The sequence below is a fragment of the Aphelocoma coerulescens genome, chromosome 10 (genome assembly GCF_041296385.1).
Source record: "Aphelocoma coerulescens isolate FSJ_1873_10779 chromosome 10, UR_Acoe_1.0, whole genome shotgun sequence".
Classification (NCBI taxonomy): Eukaryota; Metazoa; Chordata; class Aves; order Passeriformes; family Corvidae; genus Aphelocoma; species Aphelocoma coerulescens.
In genome coordinates this window covers 12,080,508-12,099,799 of record NC_091024.1, presented here as the reverse complement: position 1 = coordinate 12,099,799, position 19,292 = coordinate 12,080,508, and the positions used below count along the sequence as shown (strand labels likewise).

At 57.3% G+C, this 19,292-nt stretch overlaps 2 protein-coding genes across 3 annotated transcripts in view; one reads left to right on the top strand and one right to left on the bottom strand.

The window, feature by feature from the left end:
- Positions 1 to 7,537, bottom strand: part of CORO2B (coronin 2B) — a 32,190-nt gene extending 24,653 nt beyond the window's left edge. For both annotated transcript variants that reach the window (XM_069025747.1, XM_069025748.1), the window contains exons 1-2: positions 7,293 to 7,537; positions 1,387 to 1,464 (exon numbers count right to left, since the gene is read on the bottom strand). The gene's annotated coding sequence lies outside the window, so the exon portion shown is untranslated. The remainder of the gene's footprint in view (positions 1 to 1,386; positions 1,465 to 7,292) is intronic.
- A 10,236-nt stretch (positions 7,538 to 17,773) lies between these two features.
- ITGA11 (integrin subunit alpha 11) overlaps positions 17,774 to 19,292 on the top strand; it is a 40,779-nt gene continuing 39,260 nt past the window's right edge. Inside the window, exon 1 of the mRNA XM_069026010.1 lies at positions 17,774 to 17,927. Coding sequence (XP_068882111.1) covers positions 17,876 to 17,927 — 52 coding nt within the window. The 5' untranslated portion in view covers positions 17,774 to 17,875. The remainder of the gene's footprint in view (positions 17,928 to 19,292) is intronic.

Below are 19,292 nucleotides of genomic sequence, written 5' to 3'. Positions count from 1 at the left end.
CGGAGCAGGATAAGCAGGGTGGGTCCATCCCAAGGAAGAGCCTCCGGTGGGAAGATCCCATCAATCTGACCTTTCCCAAAGTCAGCTTTTCGATCGGAAAAAGCGGGAAAAGCAACGTTAAAGCGGGAATTCAAGGGATGGAATTGTCAGGGAAAATGGATCCCACGGGGAACAAAGTCCTTCGGGAGATGCTGGGTGGGAGAGGATCAAAAAATTGCGGGAAAACACCGGGAGCAGAAACACTGGGATAACCTGGGAAAAATCTCTTCCCAAGCCCCAGCTTTGCACAGGACACGAACCAGGGGAATTTATTTATCCCGGGATTTTTCCAGAGCAGGGCCCAGCGCTCCAGGGAGCAGCTCTCCCTTTCCACCTCTGAAATTCCAACTCTTCCTGGCAACGAGCACCCCACGGTGCCGCATCCACGGGAAGCTCCGGCGGCTCCGTTCCCATCCCGCCTCCTTCCAAACCGCAAGGATTTTTCTCGGGAACTTTCTCCCGGCTGGGGGTGAAACTTTTCCAGCAGAAGCGGCGGAACGAGAAAGGCCAAATCCAGAAATAAAAGAGCAAGGAAAACAAACAGGATCCGGTCAATATTCCAGGCTGCACATTCCCGTTTCCCGGGAAGCGCCAGAGGAGCCTGAAGGTCACGGGATGGCCGGCTCGGGATGCGGGAGGCACCGACCCCCCCCTTCCCAACCCTCAGGAATCCGAGCCTGGACAAGCCTTTCCTTGTGCTCCAGCTCCCGGGATGAGCAGAACCCTCCGGAGAAAGGCAAGGGAGCCTTGTTTTCCTTGTTTTCCTTGTTTTCCTTGTTTTCCTTGTTTTCCTTGTTTTCCTTGCTGTTATCCTTGTTTTCCTTGCTATTCCAGCGCAAAGCCGGGAGCTGCCGGAGCAGCGGCGGCGATGTCCCTCCCCTGCCCCGGGATGTGCCTCCAATGCCGCTTTTTTCCCAGGTTTTCCTTGGATGTCTCTGGAATCGGGGCTCTCCGCTCTTCACACCAGAGTGGCCCAAGCGATTCCCTTTTCCAGAGGTCAGGGTGATCCCACCGGCAGCTGGGATCCCTCTGGATGAGCCACCATGGAATGCTCATCCCTGATCAATTTTTCCAGGCCTTTTGGATCATTTCCGTAATTCATTCCTTTCCCCCTCATTCCCGAGTGTTCCCTGGATTTGATCTGCAGGGGTTCTTTGGGATAACAGGTCAAATTCAGGGAGGAAAGGCACGGATCAAAAATGCTCCTCCAGCCACAGGAGCGCATTCCCAGCTCCCAGCAGAGACATTTGGGATGAGAACGGCTGCGGATGGGAGATTCCCACCCTGGGCACGGCAGCACATCCCGGGAATGTTCCCATCCCTCTCCGGGTCCCTCGGAATCCTCACCTGCCCTGCTCTGCTCCGGCGCCTCCGGATCCCCCGGGATGGACACGGAGTTCAGGGAATCGGGGCTGCTCCAGGAGCCTGGAAAAGAGGGAAACCCTTTGGATACGGGAGCTGCCGCCTGTCACGATTTCCAACCGAGATCGATCCCGAACTGCGGAGTCACCAAAACCAGGGAACAGGGATCATGACCCGGAGGATGTTGGGATTCACTCCAGCCCCCAGCAGAATTCCAGGGGCTGGGCTCCACAAGGATCCAAATCTGGCATCCCAATGGTTCAGGTTTACCAACCGGCATCCGTGGAAACCATGGAATTCTGGAATCCTGGAATACTTTGGGTGGGAAGGGACCTTAAATCCCTTCCCATTCCATGGGCAGGGACACTTCCCACTATCCCAGGCTGCTCCGAGCCCCATCCAAGCTTTCCTTGGACATTCCAGGGATGCGGCTCAGCCTTTGAGGCCATTCCCATTCCCAAATCCAACCGGAATTAATTCCGTGACAATCCCTGTCCCTGTCCCCACCCCAGTCCCCCAGCAGCTTCCCGGGAATTTTGCTGGAGTGCGGCTCTTCCCAACATTTTGGGACAGGAGGATTTTTCCAGAAGGCCCAGTTTGCTAGGATTTGCACGGCAGGTACTGCTGGGAGAAACCAGAGGGGAAATTCCAGGTGGGAATCCCGTTGGGATGGGGCTGAGCTGCGCGGAATTACGTTTCCTTGAGGGGAACGAATATTCCAGGCTTTCTCCCAACTTGAGGAGGATTTCGGGAAGTCAGAGAGGGAGAAAAGCCGCTTTTCCCATTGGAATGAGCACGACTGAGCCAGGGGCTCATCCATGGGAATGATTCCATATCCGTAGGGAGGGCAGGCACAGCTCCTGAAATTCCTGATCCTGAAATTCCTTGACTTTTAGGTGAGCTTGGAGCAACCAGCTGGAAAACCTCATGGATGAAGTGATGGGGCTGGTACCATTCCCAGAATTCCCACATTTCCCATCAAACCGCATTTCCTGTGGCCACGCCCCAATCTGGGCTCAGATCCTGAGGGTTGATCCCTATTTATCCCAATTTATCCCGATTTTTCCGCTCCGACAACACCTTGCCCGCTTCCAGCTGTTCCCTGGCACGGCCTCTCCCAGGAATTCCACTCCCGGAGCTTTTCCCGGCGCTGCCGGAGGCTCCCGGCCCCATTCCAGCCGGAGATCCGCAGCCTTTGCCAGCGGCTCTGCCATGAACAAAGGAGCGCGGGATTTCTGGGAGCGGTGCTTGGCACGGCTCCGGGAACGCTGGGATCCGTGGATTTGGGGGGCAGCGGAGCAGCTGCCTCCATCCGGAGATTTTCCCCCCTCCCCTCCGCTGCCAGATTTAGGGAATGACTCGGGAGATAGGAATCCGGGATTGGGCTCCTCGGAGCTGCGGGATGAATGGGACTATTCATCATTGGATAAAATTCCATGGAAAGGAGCGGGAAGGGGGGGTGGGAATGAATGGGCCTGCCCGGCCGGGTGTGAGTTACAGATCCCTCCAGGCCCCGTTAACGACCCCAATTAATTCCATTGAATCCCAATTAATTCCACGGAATCCCAATTAAAACTCATTAAAAAGCCGAGGGCCGGAGTTGCCTTGGATGAGGGGAATATTCCTTGGAACAGGGATCTTCCCTTTCCAGGCTCCAACGGCTCCGCAGCCCCGTTGCCAACCCTCAGCGATCCCAAAGATTGGTGACCCCACCTGGGCTTTTCCCAGGCTTTATGGACAATTTGGGAATGAGGGAAGGGAAGGGAAGGGAAGGGAAGGGAAGGGAAGGGAAGGGAAGGGAAGGGAAGGGAAGGGAAGGGAAGGGAAGGGAAGGGAAGGGAAGGGAAGGGAAGGGAAGGGAAGGGAAGGGAAGGGAAGGGAAGGGAAGGGAAGGGAAGGGAAGGGAAGGGAAGGGAAGGGAAGGGAAGGGAAGGGAAGGGAAGGGAAGGGAAGGGAAGGGAAGGGAAGGGAAGGGAAGGGAAGGGATAATGAGGCAGGAAATTCCCACTTCCCACTTTCCATGGATTCTCTCCATCACTATCCCAGGTTGCTCCAGCCTGGCCTTGGACGCTGCCAGGGATCCAGGGGCAGCCACAGCTTCTCTGGGAATTCCAGCCCAGCCAGGAATTCCTTCCCAATATCCATCTAAAACTCCCCTTTCTGGAGAATCTGGAATTCTCAAGGCCAGCCTGCTCCATCAAATCCATTTTTAGCACTCCCCCCAGAGAAGCCTTCCCCCTTCATTCCCAGGAAATCAATCCATGTTCTCCAATTCCCAATTCCCTGCTACCACTGCGATTCCATCGAGCTTCCCATGGATTGATCTGGTATCAGCTTTTCCATGGATCAGCATTTGCTGCGGCCACTAAATCTGCCCTTCCAAAGCGGCAGAGGACACTGGGACTTCCCACTGGGAATATCCTGGAGTTCCGACCTCCCAGCCGTGGAGAACTTCCGTAGGGCAGCACTGGTTTGATCCCGACAGGGAATAGTCGGAATTTCCTCTCTGGAATTTGGGGTTGGCTCCATCTCCTTGCTGCTCCCAGGATGAGCCGGTCCCATTCCTTCGGCTCCATGATTTTGCCAGTTAAAGCCAGAGGAGCTGTGGGATCATTCCCACATGGAATCCTCCTTTCAACAGCGTTTTTTGGGAAAAAATTCCACTCATTTCAAAGCCCCCTTCCCAAAATCCCCATGGCCCCAGATCCCACTGATTTATTCTGGGATTTGGGAGCAGCCTCTGGAATGGGAGTTGGGAGAACCAACAGCTCCTGCCCCTATCCAAGGTTGAATTCTCCGGCCCCTCTCTGACTGCAGAATTCCCACTTGGACATTCCCAACGATCCCAGTACCATTTTCATGGCAAAAGGAATCTCTTTCCCCCTCTTTCTGTTCCCCATCCTGACTCATCCCTTCTCTCTGAAATCCTGCTTCCATCGGCTTCCCGCTCCTGCTGCTTCCTGGGGCACGGCAGAGTTATCCGGGATAATTCCATGGAGGAATTCTCAACATTTGGGATGGTTTCCCTTCCCAAAGCACAGAGACCAAACTGGACTCCACAGCAGGGATGAATTATCCCAGATTCCTACAGATCTTCCCAGCTGGAAGCTGGAAAAGAAGCTGGAAAAGAAGCTGGAAAAGAAGCTGGAGTGGCCATGCCATGGTATCCATGCCATGATTCCAGGGAATTTGGGCAGCTCCCAGAGCTCACTGCAGCATTTTTGGGGGTTGATCCATCCCAGAATTTGGGGGGCAGATCCCAGGATCCACCCCAGAATTTGGGAGCAGATCCCAGGATCCATCCCAGAATTCTGGGCGAGGCGTGGGCTCTCCCAGCATTCCCATGGATCCAGCTCCATCCTATTTTTAATTCCCTGCTCCCAAACTCCCCCAGGAGTGGGATCTGGGCCGAGCTGCGGCTCCGGCTGCTCCTTTCCGTGGGAAGGGAGGGGGTGGATTGGGACAGGGATGGATCCAGCAGATATTCCAGCCCCCCCTCCAAGGCTTTTCCCAGCCCCCACATCCCGGGAAAAGCTTTCTGTGCTCCCTCTCCGATGCCTTGGGATGCCTCTGCCTGGCTTTCGTTCCCTGCTCCCGATTTTCAGCTGGATTTTCCTCCAAGGATGAATTGCTTGGGAATATTTACAATGTTTGGAAAAGCCTATCCATGATTTGCAGCTCTGCCTGGGAAGCAGCCCCGGCGTGGGAGGAGAATCCCAAATGCCTGTCCCAGATAAGGCCGGGAGCTGGGGCAGGATGTGGATCCCGGAATTCCCTGGGGCTCCCTCTTTTCCTGCCTCGCTGTGGGAACAATTCCCTTCCCCAAATCCCACCATTCCAACAGCTTTGGAGCAGCTTTTCCTGAGAAACTCCCGAGAGGCAAACACTTCCCGGAAAAGCCTCTCCTCTCCCCCAGCTCCTTGTGCCACTTCCCTTTGCCCTCTCCACATCCAGGGAATGTCGGGGCACTGGGATCCGTGTCCCAGTTTTGCCTGGAAAAGCCCTGGAATCGATGCTGTGCTGGGTCAGGAATCTGCACTTGGAATTTCTTTGGATTTCATCAATCCAGGTTGCAGGAGATCACATCCAGAGGGAGAGCTTGGATCTAACCAAGGGAATTTTGAGACAGAGGATGGAAAACTTTTCCATTTGATTTCCCTGAAAATCAACCGGGAATTCCCATCCTGCTGCAGGGGCTTTCCCTGGGGCCTTTTTCCTGGATAAATCCATTCCTGCTCCAAAAAAACCCCTGGGAATGAGAGCTACAAATTCCCAGCCTGGCTTCCAACCACGCCCCTGGATATCTGGGAATTTGGGAATATTTCATCCCAACTGCAGTTTTTTATAACCCAAATCCCGGCCTGCTCATCCATCCCTCTCCGGAATTGCTGGGAACACACTTTTCCCAGGATGCTGGCACAGATTGGGAATTCTGGGAATACCCAACCCCCAAGGCAGCGCTGGTCACATCCACAAGTGTTTTCTTAAGGAAAAAGATGGGAAAAAGAGGGATTCTCTCTGATTTCCCTGGGAGCCACCAGCATGGGGTTATCTGGACATTCCCACATCCCATTCCAGGATCTGGAGATGGATCAGCTCCAGTCCCGTTGGCTCCCACTCCGAGTGCCTCAAGCCAGTCTTATTCCCAATATCCCAGCCTGTCCCAATCCCTGTCACATCCCAGGGCTTCCCGGGATCATCATTCCCAGATCCCACTGAGGCCATTCCAGACCCTTCCCTGCTCCATGAGCTTTCCCGAGGCTGCTTCCCTGGAATGTCTGGTGACCCCCAGAGCCGTGGCTGTGCCACACCCTCGGGATGGGACAGGCTTGGAGCTCTCTGCTCCCAAATCCCATGGATTCCCAGTCTGGAATTGGCCCAGGCTTGGAGCTCTCTGCTCCCAAATCCCACAGCTCCAGGGTCTGGAATCACCCCCTTTGCTCCATATCACCAAATCCAGCAGGATCCGGAGCCTCTGGATGACTCCAGGGGCACAACCTCGGCCACGGGATGGGAGAGCGGGATCAGCCCCGAGGGATCGCGGGATGGGAAGAGCACTGGAACAGGGATCTTCCCTTTCCAGATTCCACCGGCTCCTTATCCCTGTTCCCAACCCCCAGCAATCCCAAAGGTTGATGACTCCACCCAGGCTTTTCCCAGGTTTCCTTTTCTCAACCTTCCCTGCTCCACAGGAATCCGGGAGAGCCACACCGGGAATGCTCCAGGATGGATTTGGGGGCTCCGCACCCCCCGCGCCCCCTCCCACCGAGCTCCTCCCGTTCGGCTCCTTAATACCAAATCTCCCCAGCGCCATTCCCGAGGTTTTCCAAGCCATTCCAGCCACCTGTGGAGGTCCGGGAAGCTGGAAAGCGACTCGGGGAGGGGTCCCGGGGGATGCGCGGTCCAGGGGATGAGGGATTCGTGGGATGCGCGGTTCGGGGGATGCGCGGTTCGGGAGATGAGGAATTCGGGGGATGAGCGGTTCGGGAGATGCGCGGTTCGGGAGATGCGCGGTTCGGGAGATGCGCGGTCCGGGCGATGCTCGGTTCGGGGGATGCGCGGTCCGGGGGATGAGGGATTCGGGGGATGCGCGGTTCGGGGGATGAGGGATTCGGGGGATGCGCGGTTCGGGATCAGGGGGTCTCCAGCTCCCCCCCCCCCGGGTGCTCCCCCCGCGCCGCCGCCCCCTCCAAGGGTTAAAACTGCAGCAGAGCTGCGGGGCCGGAGCGGCCGCGGCCGCGGGAGGGGCTCGGCCACGAGCAAATCCCAGGAATCGGGGAGAGGAAAAGCGGGAGAGGCTCGGCCGGGAGCGGGGAAGGGCTGGGGCGGGCAGGGCTGCGCGGCACCTGCGGCCGGCGGGGGGGCGGCGGCGGCGGAGGGCAGGTCCTTACCTTGGGGACAGTCATGCGGCTGGCGCGGCGGCGGGCGGGCTAGAACCGGAGCAGACGGAAAAGAAGGAGAAGGAGGAGAAGGAGGAAAAGGAGGAAAAGGAGGAAAAGGAGGAGAAGGAGAAGCAGAAGAGGAGGAGGAGGAGGAGGAGGAGGAGGCGGAGGAGAGGGAGGAGGAGGCCGGGCTGTGCCCGCTGCCGAGCGGGGAGCGCTGCCCGCAGCTCGGCCGGTGCTCGGCGCGGCGGGGCCGTGATGTCAGCCCCGCACCGCCCCCGGGGAGCGGCCCCGCGCGGGGGGGCCCGGCCCGGCCCGGCCCGCGGCCTTAACCCTTTGCGAGCCCCGGGGCCGCTCCCCGGGGCCGCCTTAACCCTTTGCGAGCCCCGCTTCGGTGCCGCCTTAACCCTTTGCGAGCCCGGTTCGGTTCCAGCCCCGGTGCCGCTTTAACCCTTTGGGAACCCCGGTTCGGTGCCGCCTCCGCGGTCCCGCTTTAACCCTTTGCAGCCCCGGTTCGGTTCCAGCCCCGGTGCCGCTTTAACCCTTTAGAGGCCCGGTTCGGTCCCGGTGCCGCTTTAACCCTTTGCAGCCCGCGGCCCTCAGCGCGGCCGGACTGGGAGGGCTCGGCTCTGCCGCCGGCAACGCCAGAAAGGAACGCGCGGTGCCGGCGATGATTCGCCGCTGTCGTGACATGTCCCGATAGCTCCCAGAAAATCCTGGAATGCGGAGCTGGGAAGGACCTTAAAGCCCATCCCACCCCACCCCTGCCACGGCAGCGCCGCTTCCACCGCCCCAGCGCCGGCCTCGGCCGCTTCCAGCGATCCAGGGGGACGGATATTCCATAGAAATCGATCTAATCCGCCGATATTCAGATATTCCTGTATATCCCAGCATCCAGAAGGATCCATCCGCATGGAAAAGGTGTTTTCCCCGTCTTTATTATTGACGATAACGCCGGCAGGGCTGGCAGCTCCGTTCTCCAGGCCCAGCTGGAAGGGACACTCGGAGTCATTTAGGACGCCGATGTCCCCTCGTGTTCCCAAACAACCCCAAAACCCAGGCCCCAAAGAGCTGCCAGCAAGGGAATAAATCCTGGGGAATTGCATCCCGATTCCCATCTCCCCACCAAGGAAATCCCGCTCCTGGTGGCACCGATTCCAAATCAATTCCAGGTAATTTAGGGAATTCTAATAGGATTGAAATCAATTGAGGCGCACACCTGGCACCCATCCCTGCATCACCTCCATGCCCCAAATCTGGGAATTTTCTCCCGTATTGAAATATTCCCAGGATTGCAGATGAGGGAATAAATAGGGGGGGGGGGGGGGGGGGGGGAAGAACTTTTGAGCTCCTTGTTTCCAGGGAATGAAACCAAGATACGGCCCAGGCCTGGAATTCTCCAGGATTAGGTGTTGTCCCAGTTAATTTTATTTCTTTCAAAGCCACTTCCAAAGGCATTCCCAGTTTTCCTGGAAGAAAAGCACTGCCCAGAAACCAAGGATTTCCTTTTCCTGAGGAGATTATTCAGCCAAGAACCCGGTGGAAGATGAGTTTTATTCCAGGGTCGAGCTTCCCTGTAAAAAATCAATGGATCTGAGAATGAGGGGAATAAAAATCCCAGATATTCCATGAAAATAGACTGTTTTTAAGGATAAACCACGTGGGCTGGGCTGGAAAATGTGGGAAAGGTTAATGCAATTAACGGGAATTAATGACATCAGCCAAGCTCTAAATCCCGGCCCACCCAGCTGTGACCTTCTCCCGAAAAAAACCCCTTTTCCCGGGATCTGGGCTGGATCAGAAGGATCCATGTGGAATGAGAGGATGCCTGGAATGAAGCAGAGCTCAAGACAGGGAATATCCAGGCTTGGATAAGCTGGAGGAGGAGAATCCCAGTTTTTCCAAAGCCTTGGAGGAGCTCTGTGTGCCGGCTGCCTCATTCCAGAGGTGGAAGTGGCAGCACCCGGAGCCTCCTGGAGCTGCTGGAATCAATTAGCCCCAATTAACTTGGAAAAACTCACTGGGAGCTGAACTGGGAGAGCTGGAAAAGGTAGGGATGGGATGGGATGGGATGGGATGGGATGGGATGGGATGGGATGGGATGGGATGGGATGGGATGGGATGGGATGGGATGGGATGGGATGGGATGGGAAAGCTGTGGGAAGGTGCCTGGAGCTGGGAGGATCCCGAGAATCTGGTGCTACTGATGGCTGGATCTGGATTTTCCGTGCTGTGGTAAATCCCAGCATCTCCCAAATCCCAAGTGCAGCTCGGGAGGAGCCCGGAAATGCTGGGAAAGGGGCTGGGTGTGGGGAAAGCTGGGGGAGCCCCTCATCCAAGCTGGGAAAAGCAGGAATGCTGGGGGCTCAGCTCTGGATGGGGTGGGAATTTTGGGGAATTTTTGGGAATTTGCAGCACTGCTGGTCCTGCCAAACATGGGATAATTCCCTTCCCTGAGGGAATTCCTAAAAAAATTCTGGCTCCACCAGTACAGCCCAGCAATTCCAAAGCCTGGCTTTGGGAAGACTGGAGAGGATTTGATTCCATTTGGGATCCAAACGAAGGCAGTGACAGATCCCAGGGATTTTGTGCCTTGGGTTCAGCTTGGAACCTTTGCTGGGATCCCAACTGGATTTGCTTTCCTGGAGAGAGCTTTGTTGGAGACCTGCATGGAGAACATCCATGATCCCGCTGCAGATCCCGGCAAATGGGATGCTCCACACCTGGAAAGAGTTCCCAGAGTTCTGATCTCCTGCTGGCACCAGGATCCGGGAGCTGTGTCCTGGCCTCCTCCAGCTGGAGCTGCTTCTCCATCGGCACCCGAGATCCCTGAATTCCCAGCAGCACCAGAGATCCCTGAATTCCCAGCAGCACCCCTGCATCCCTCTCAGCATCAGAGATCCCGGAATTCCCAGCAGCATCTCTGAATTCCCAGCAGCATCCCTGCATCCCTCACAGCATCAGAGATCCCGGAATTCCCAGCAGCACCAGCGGTCTGGATTGGTCCCCGTGCCCTCTGGAATGTGTCTCCCACAGCCCAGGACGATCCTCACGGGAAGGCTGGTGGGAATGCTCCAGCGGGACTGGATCCAGGCTGCCCCATTCCCGGGCAATCCCATTCCCAGGCTGCCCCATTCCCAGAGCTGTGGAGCAGAGTCCCGGCTGCCAGGAGTGGGAATTCCCCACCCGCGGCGTGTCCCGGGATATGGGAAGAGCGGATCCCGCTGGATGCGGCCTCGTGGAGCGGAGAATCCTTGGAGCGGAGAATTCCTGGAGGCGGGAGCAGCTCGGGCTCCCTCTCCTGGCGCTGCCGGGAGGGAATCGCTGCGGAAATCCTTAGGAATGGGAATGTCACCGGGAGCGCGCGCGTGGCACGAGGAGAGCGCGCATCCCTTGGGGTGAGTGGAATTCCATGGAAATTCAGGATCAGGGATCTGAGCCGGGATAAGGAACAAAACCATTCCCAAAATCCGCTTTGGGGGTTCCCGTTCTCCCCCCCATCGCCGCATCTGGAGCCCAGCGTGGACAATTTTCCATCCTTCCTCATCCCATCCCTGTGCTTATCCCGGAATTTCCTTTCCTGGTGCTACCGGGCTGGATGCGAGCAATTAAATCATAGGGGAAATTGGAGCCTGGGAATGCGGGAAGAGCGGAGCGGCCGCGTCCAGGGATTGGGATCAGCACCAGACATCACCCGGCTCAGGGAAATCTCCTGGGAAAAATCTCATCCAGCCCATCCCAAATCCAAGGATGGAGAGGCTTCCTCAGCTCCCTCCTCATTCCTGGGCTTCCCGAGCTCCAAGAATGAGCTTAACGCTTCCTTGGATGAAAATCTTGGGAAGACCCAACCCACAGCACCGGGATGGGCTCAGGGACATGGAAGAAGCTGCTGGGACACGGAATTCCTGGAAAATCCTGGAGCTGGGATGCAGGGCCGGGATGGATCCGCTCCAGGGATGCAGCTCCAGCCCCAAATCTCCGGCTCCAGGGGTGTCCAGATGGATGGGAGATGGAAACTGGCTGGGAGATGGGAACACTCCAGGTTTGGGAATGGCTGGGGAATGGGAGTGCTCCAGGTTTGGGAATGGCTGGGGAATGGGAACGCTCCAGGTTTGGGAATGGCTGGGATCCGTCAGCACTGGAGTGCTGCAGGGACTGACCGTGACCCCCCCAGCCATCGGATGTGGTGATCCCAATCTTTCCATTGGACATGGTGATCCTGATCTTTCCATGACACAGAGTTTTCCCAATCTTTCCATGGGACACGGTTGTCCCAATCTTTCTCTCGGACACAATCCCAATTTTTCCGTCGGACGTGGTGATCCCAATCTTTCCATTGGACATGGTGATCCCAATCTTTCGTGGAGTTCCCGTAGCCCCCACAATCCCAACCCCCAGGGACAGGTGGGACCATTCCAGGTGCTCCAGGTTTTCCTCAGTGTCAGCATTCCCTCTGAAATTACGGATAGTTGATCCTCCTTGGCAAAACCTGATCCTTAGGGAAAACCCCCGGAGCTGCCGCCGTGGCCCATCCAGGGATTCCAGTTCCGGGACATTCCCGTCGCTGCCGGAGCCGCGTGGCCAAATCCGGCACATCCCTGGCTCTGCCCACAATTGCAGAGGAAGGGGAATGCCATGGATACAGCACCCAGAGTGTCCTGGAATATCCCAGAGCCGCCGCAGCCGCCAATTACCGGGAGCGGCGTGTTTGGATTCCAGAGCGGATAATTTATGGAGAAGTCAGGGCCGGGCGTTCATCCCTTTGGATGAAAGCTCCTCTGGAATAACAATACCTGGCGCCGGGAGCACACGGACAACCCGAATCCCGGCACTGAAAGGGAGAAGATTCCATTTCCAACTGCCGGCAGCGGGAACAAACAGCTCCGTCTGCTGCCACTTCCCTCTGCCGCCGGCATCTGCTTCCCATTATCCCTGGAAAAGATCCCACTCTTTGCAGGGAGGGGAATTCGGAGCCACTTTTACTCATTCCGAGTATGAAGTGAATGTGGAGCACATTCCAGCGGGAGAAGGGATCGGGATGAGGCAGCTCCTCCCAGTGGGAAAGCGCTTCCAAAGGCTCGGGAGAGGGAGCTGGGGGCTGAAATTCCCATCTCCAAGTGCTGCTGCCCTCAGCTTCCAATCCCCAGGTTACCACCAGGATTGGGAATCCCTGGGAATGGAATCTGTAGATCGGGGGGAGAAGCTTTTCCCAGTGGAAAATCACTTCCAAAGGCCCAGGAAATGGAAGGGGGAGCTGAAATTCCCACCTCCAAGTGGGAATCCCCAGGTGAGCACCCCAGGTGAGCACCAGGATTTGGGATGCCTGGGAAGTGGGGATTTGGGGGAAAAGCTCTTCCCAGTGGGAAAACGGTTCCAAAGGCTTGGGAGAGAGAGAGATGGGAACTGAAACTCCCATCTCCGAGGCTTCCAATCCCCAGGTGAGCACCAGGATTGGGGATGCCTGGGAATGGAACGTGGATGAAGCGTGGATTCCATAGGCTGGGAAAAGCTTGGGAGAGGATGAGGGGGAAGGGAGCAAGGCAAGAGATCCAGGGAAGAGATTTTGGAGGGAAAGAGAGGAATATTTGGGATTTGAGTGTCCAAGACCAGGCTGGATGAGGCTTGGAACAGCCTGGAAGAGTGGGAATTGTCCCTGCCCATGGAATGGGATGGGTTTGAGGTCCCTTCCCACCAAAGCATTCCAGGATTCCATAAGTTTTGGTGCCTATCCCAGCTTCCTTCTTTTCTGCCCATCTGGATTTATTGTGAAGTGGGAAAGCCGAGGGATGGCGGAGGAGGAACCTGTGGGATCCCGGGAAAGCCAGGCAGGAGAGCTTTAAATGAGGGATAAATGGGAAAATCCAAGGTAGTTACAGCATTCCCATGGGATGCAGGTGGGCCGAGGTGGGAATCTCCCCATGGGGGTGGCTCTGCTCCGTCGCCACTCCCCAAATCCAGCATTTTCCCAGAATTCTCCCAACATCCTCCACAGACTCGGAGTTATGGCGATGCCTGGATTTCTCCTGCCGAATTCCTCTCTCTTTCCAATGCCGATGGATAAAGCTCAAAGAATCGAGGGAAAAGTGGGACGGATTTTTGGGATAAAACCCTGCGGCAACATCCAGGGTTACGGGGGATGTTCCCAATCCAAGCGTTTGGATCCCATGGGCTCCCTGAGCTGTGGGAGCTTCCAGGAAATTCCCAGAGTTTTCCCATCCCATCATTAATCTCCAATAGGGAGCAGCGGCTGGTGGAACAGGAATGAGGGCAGGAATCCAGCAGGAATCCCACCTGAGCCTCTGGAATTGCACTGGGAGCTCGTTCGCCATCCCTCCTTGGCCTGGCTCCGGGATGGATCCGGAATTCCATGGAAACAGAGCCTGGATTTACGGCTGCCCCATTCCCGTCTGCTGGGGGAAAGCTGAGTTTGGAAACTGCGGGATCCGGTGGCAGCTCGGAAAACAGCGGGAGTCGGGCACGGAAAAGGGCTCCTGGCAGGAATCCCAGGCTGCAGGAAGCCAGCCCAGGGAATTGAAGGAGCGTTTTCCATGCCTGGACTCCGATGTTTGATGGATGAGCTCGGGCTTGGCTCCAACGGGAATTTTAAAGGGGAATCTGACACCTCTGGCCTGGCTGCTCCTTCTCCCCTCACTCCAGGAGCATTCCCAAGTTTCCGTGGGGTGACGGAGCAGGGACGGAGGCACCAGGTGGCCTCCGTGTCTCCCTGTGAGCCAAGGATTCCCACGATTCCCAGGAGTGGGAGCAGGGATTGGAAAGGGCCCTGGAGGAGCAGCTGGTGGGAGACCCCCAGAGCTCCTCAGCCCTGCCAGTATTCCCAAAATTTGGACCCCCCATCTGCCGGGAGCCATCCCAGAATTCTGGGGGCAGATCCCAAGATCCATCCCAGAATTTCAAGAGCAGATCCCAAGATCCATCCCAACATTTTGGGAAGCAGAACCCAGGATCCATCGCAGAATTCCGGGAGCAAAACCCAGGATCCATCTCAGGGGTTCCCCATGGCCCCTCCTCCCCTCCCACTCCCCCCTATCCCTTTCCCAGGAATCTTTTGGGATCATCCCCGTTTTTGGGGCCCCTTTGGAGCTGCAGCTGTGGCTGCATATGCAAATGAGCTCATTAAGCTGCCAGTGATAATTAGGAGCTGTTAATTAAAGGGGTCGGAGGTGGGCCCAGGTGCTCCAAGGATTTGGGGCATCCCACAGATCCTCCAGAGCAGGAATTTAGCCTGGAAAAGCTCCGAACTTCTCTGCATCTGGGGAAAGTCAATCCAGACTGATCCATGGAGAATTCCAGGTGGGATTCTGGGGAGGTTTGTCCCGCTGGTGGCACCTGTGGTGTCACGTGAGGGAGTGAATTCCATGGAAAACTCATCCCGAAATTCCTTGTGTTCAATGAGTTTTCCTTTAAGAGCTGCCAGTGTGGGAGAGGCTGGAATTCTGCTTCCAACTTTTTTTTGGACCAATTCTCCAGAGCTCTGAGCTCAGCAGAGCCGCTGGATCGGGAATGAGGGATCCACATGCTCCGGCTTGGAGCTGCTCCCTGGTATCCAGAGGAACAAATCCCGATCCCAAATCCAGTTCTGGGGTGGGTTTTGGTGTTCCTGGGCATCCACCCTTCCCTGGAAAGTGGGAAAAGCCCCCTGGGAGCAGCATCTGGATCGGGATAAAATCCCTGCACTCCCCCCAGCTCTTCCTGCACTGAAGTCTGGGAATTTGGGAATTGTTGTCATTCCTGCCCTGTGTTTACATTCCTGGTTTCCAGCCTCGCTCTTCCCAAACTCCCGAGGCAGCTGCATCCAAGGCCGGACGCCTCCCAAAGGTCAGGATCAAGGAGCTGCCGTGGGAGCAGCTGGAGCCTGGAAAAACTGAGCCTGGATGTGGGAAAACCTCCTGGGAATGGATCCCAAAAAGTCGGGAAGGAAGGCTGGGAAGGGGTGAGGTGGAAGCACAAAATCCTGTGGGATTTGGAGGAGCTGGCCTTGGGATCCAGGGATTTGTGGGTGCCATTCCTGCCCATGGAGAGGGATTGGAATGGGATGAGCTCCCAGCCCAAAGCATTCCATGATTCCATGACTAATTCCCATTATCCGTAGGTTTTTCCAGGCAATCAGGGGCTTTTCCTGGATCCAGGGCTCAGCCACACTCCAGCTGGGAGGGCACAGCCGGAGCAGCCTCCTCCTTATCCAGGGTTTTTCAGGAGTCATCCAAGGATTTTCATTTGGGGAAGACACGGGATCTTCCCTTTGGGAATGGCTTATGTAATTCCCAGATCCGCATCCAGCTGAACTCGCTCCCTGGGATGAAACATTCCCAGTTTTCCCTCCCACTCTGCCAGATTTTCAGCCCCCTCTTTCTGAGATTTTTTCCCCCCTTTTTTCCCCAATCTTTCCCCCCTTCTTTTCCCAGTTTTCCCCCTTTTTTTCCCACTTTCCCCCCCAAATTCCCCCCCCCTCAGTTTTTCCCCTCTCTCCCCCAGGTTTTCCCCCTCGTTTCCCAGTGGAGGTGGCACCTGGGCAGGGGTGACATCGAGCTGGGGGTGACACCCAAGCAGAGGTGGCACCCAGAGGAGGTGGCATCCGAGTGGAGATGGCACTGCAGGGAGGTGGCACCTGGGAAGTGGTGGCACTCACGTGGAGGTGACACCAAGCTGGGGGTGGCAGCCACGTGGAGGTGACACCTGGGCAGGGGTGACACCCAGTGGAGGTGGCACCCAAAGAGAGGTGACACCCAAGTGGAGGTGGCACTGCAGGGAGGTGACACCCAGCAGAGGTGGCACTGCAGGGAGGTGACACCCAAAGAGAGGTGACACCCAAGTGGAGGTGACACCCAGCAGAGGTGGCACTGCAGGGAGGTGACACCCAGTGGAGGTGACACCCAAAGAGAGGTGACACCTGGGCAGGGGTGACACCCAGTGGAGGTGACACCCAGCAGAGGTGGCACTGCAGGGAGGTGACACCCAAAGAGAGGTGACACCCAGCAGAGGTGACACCCAGCGGAGGTGACACCCAGCAGAGGTGACACCCAGCAGAGGTGGCACTGCATGGGGGTGACACCCAGCGGAGGTGACACCCAGCAGAGGTGGCACTGCAGGGAGGTGACACCCAAAGAGAGGTGACACCCAAAGAGAGGTGACACCCAGTGGAGGTGACACCCAGCAGAGGTGACACCCAGCAGAGGTGGCACTGCAGGGAGGTGACACCCAGTGGAGGTGACACCCAAAGAGAGGTGACACCCAGCAGAGGTGGCACTGCAGGGAGGTGACACCCAGCGGAGGTGACACCCAGCAGAGGTGGCACTGCAGGGAGGTGACACCCAGTGGAGGTGACACCCAGTGGAGGTGGCACTGCAGGGAGGTGACACCCAGCAGAGGTGGCACTGCAGGGAGGTGACACCCAAAGAGAGGTGACACCCAAGTGGAGGTGACACCCAGCAGAGGTGGCACTGCAGGGAGGTGACACCCAGTGGAGGTGACACCCAAAGAGAGGTGACACCTGGGCAGGGGTGACACCCAGTGGAGGTGACACCCAGCAGAGGTGGCACTGCAGGGAGGTGACACCCAAAGAGAGGTGACACCCAGCAGAGGTGACACCCAGCGGAGGTGACACCCAGCAGAGGTGACACCCAGCAGAGGTGGCACTGCATGGGGGTGACACCCAGCGGAGGTGACACCCAGCAGAGGTGGCACTGCAGGGAGGTGACACCCAAAGAGAGGTGACACCCAAAGAGAGGTGACACCCAGTGGAGGTGACACCCAGCAGAGGTGACACCCAGCAGAGGTGGCACTGCAGGGAGGTGACACCCAGTGGAGGTGACACCCAAAGAGAGGTGACACCCAGCAGAGGTGGCACTGCAGGGAGGTGACACCCAGCGGAGGTGACACCCAGCAGAGGTGGCACTGCAGGGAGGTGACACCCAGTGGAGGTGACACCCAGTGGAGGTGGCACTGCAGGGAGGTGACACCCAGTGGAGGTGACACCCAGCGGAGGTGGCACTGCAGGGAGGTGACACCCAGTGGAGGTGACACCCAGTGGAGGTGGCACCCAGTGGAGGTGGCACTGGAGGTGACACCCAGCAGAGGTGACACCCAGCAGAGGTGGCCCCGAGCTGAGGGCGGCACCATCCCGGTGGAGGTGCCAGCCCCGGCGGTGCCACCCGCGGCCCCCAGTGTCCCCTTGAAGCCAACCCCACCAAGGTGTGATCCCACCGGGAGAAGCCCAGCATTCCAGGCCGCAATTCCCAGCTGGAAGCCGCTCCCTGAAGGGTGGCGCGGCCTGGAAAAGGCGTCCCCATTCCCAACCTTTCCTGCGGGACCTCATGCCAGCATTCCCGGTCGCAATTCCCGGCTGGAAGCCGCTCCCTAAAGGGTGCCGCGGCCGGAGGAGGCTGTTCCCATTCCCAACCTTTCCCGCTGTCCCTCCTCCCAGTTTCCCTCGTCCCTCCCACTCCCTCCCAATGCTCGCCCGCTGTCAGGGAGCCGGGAAAAGCTTGGGATAAGGGAAGGGATTTGGGATAGGAGCTGCCAGTCCTGCCTCCCGCCGATGCTCGGGAGCGGGGACTGGGGCAGCCGGCGATTCCATGGCCTTTCCCAGCGGGATTCTCCTGGCCTGTTCCCTCTGCCTCCTGCCCGGTGAGTGCCCAGCCCGATCCCCAAAAAGCGGGAATCGCTTGGAAAAGCCCATGGAGAAACCTTAACGCGGCTCTTTGGAAAAGTTTTGCCGGGAGCGGGAGGGAGCTGGGAAAGGATGGAGATCTTGGATGGGATTCCCGGCATCGGGATTTTCCCGAAGGATCTGATGTTGGGGGGGGGAAGAACCCCCCCTCCCCCCAAAATGAAATCCCTTTTTCCCTAAATCCACCTTTTCGGAGGTTTGTCCCGTTGGAAAAATGGGAATGCTCGGGGTTAAAGGAGTTCGGAGCGGCTTTAGGCGGAGTTTAATTCCAGGAGCTGAGCCTGCGGCTTTTCCCCTTCTGCTCCGGGGGGGGCTGGGATGGATTTTTAGGATTTTTCCCGGCTCGCTCGGGCTTTTCCTTGGAAAACTAGCCTCCCCAGCAGCGCTCATTCCCGTTTCAATCCCAGCTGGAATCCAGCCGCGCTGGGAGCCGCCAAAGTCGGAAGGGGGGGGGGGGGGGGGAACCGGGGAAAAAAAGGGGAAAAAAAAGCTTTTCCCCAGTCGCGGCAGCGCGGCCGCCGGCTCGCGCCTGCTCCAGCTGCAAACATTCCCAAACTTCCTGCTGGAAAACGCGCCAGGACGGTTGGGGTTTTTCTGGCCGCTTTTAGGGAATTTTTTCCCTTTCTGCCGGGGGATCCTTTCAAGGGAGCCGCGGCCGAGCTGCTTTTCCTGGGATAATTGGGAACATGTGTGCCGGGATGGAGGGATTGGGGCTGCCGGCGTGGCTGCGGCTCTGGAATGGGATGCTGGAAAAATCCTGGGAGCTGGAGGAGCCCCGGGGAATTCCCCCATGGACACGCTGCTGGTCCATAAAGGGGGATTGTGGCAGGGGGATTTGGGAATGTGGCGGGATTTGGGAATGTGGCACAGCGGGAATTGGGATGGGTGGGATGATCCCTGCGAGGGGTCTGTCCGTGGATGGTTCTGTCCATGGGGATTCTCATTCCCAAGATTTTCTGACCCTGGATATTTCTGTATCCAGGGATTTCCAGCCTCGGGGGCTTCCATCCATGGATGTTTCTGTCCACGGATGTTTTTATCCCCAGGGATTTCCATTCCTATTCCCAAACGGTTCTGCCCCTGGAAGTTTCTGTATCCCTGGATTTGTGTCCCCAGGGATTTCCATCCATGGATATTTCTATCTATGGGAATTTCCATTCCCATTCCCGACTGTTTCTGCCTCTGGAAGTTTCTGTCCCTGGGTATTTCTGCCCACGGTGCTTCCTGTAGCCAAGATTTTCTGCCCCTGGAAGTTTCTGTATCCCGGGATTTATGCCCACAGGGATTCCCATCCATGGGGGTTTCTATCCCTGGATATTTCT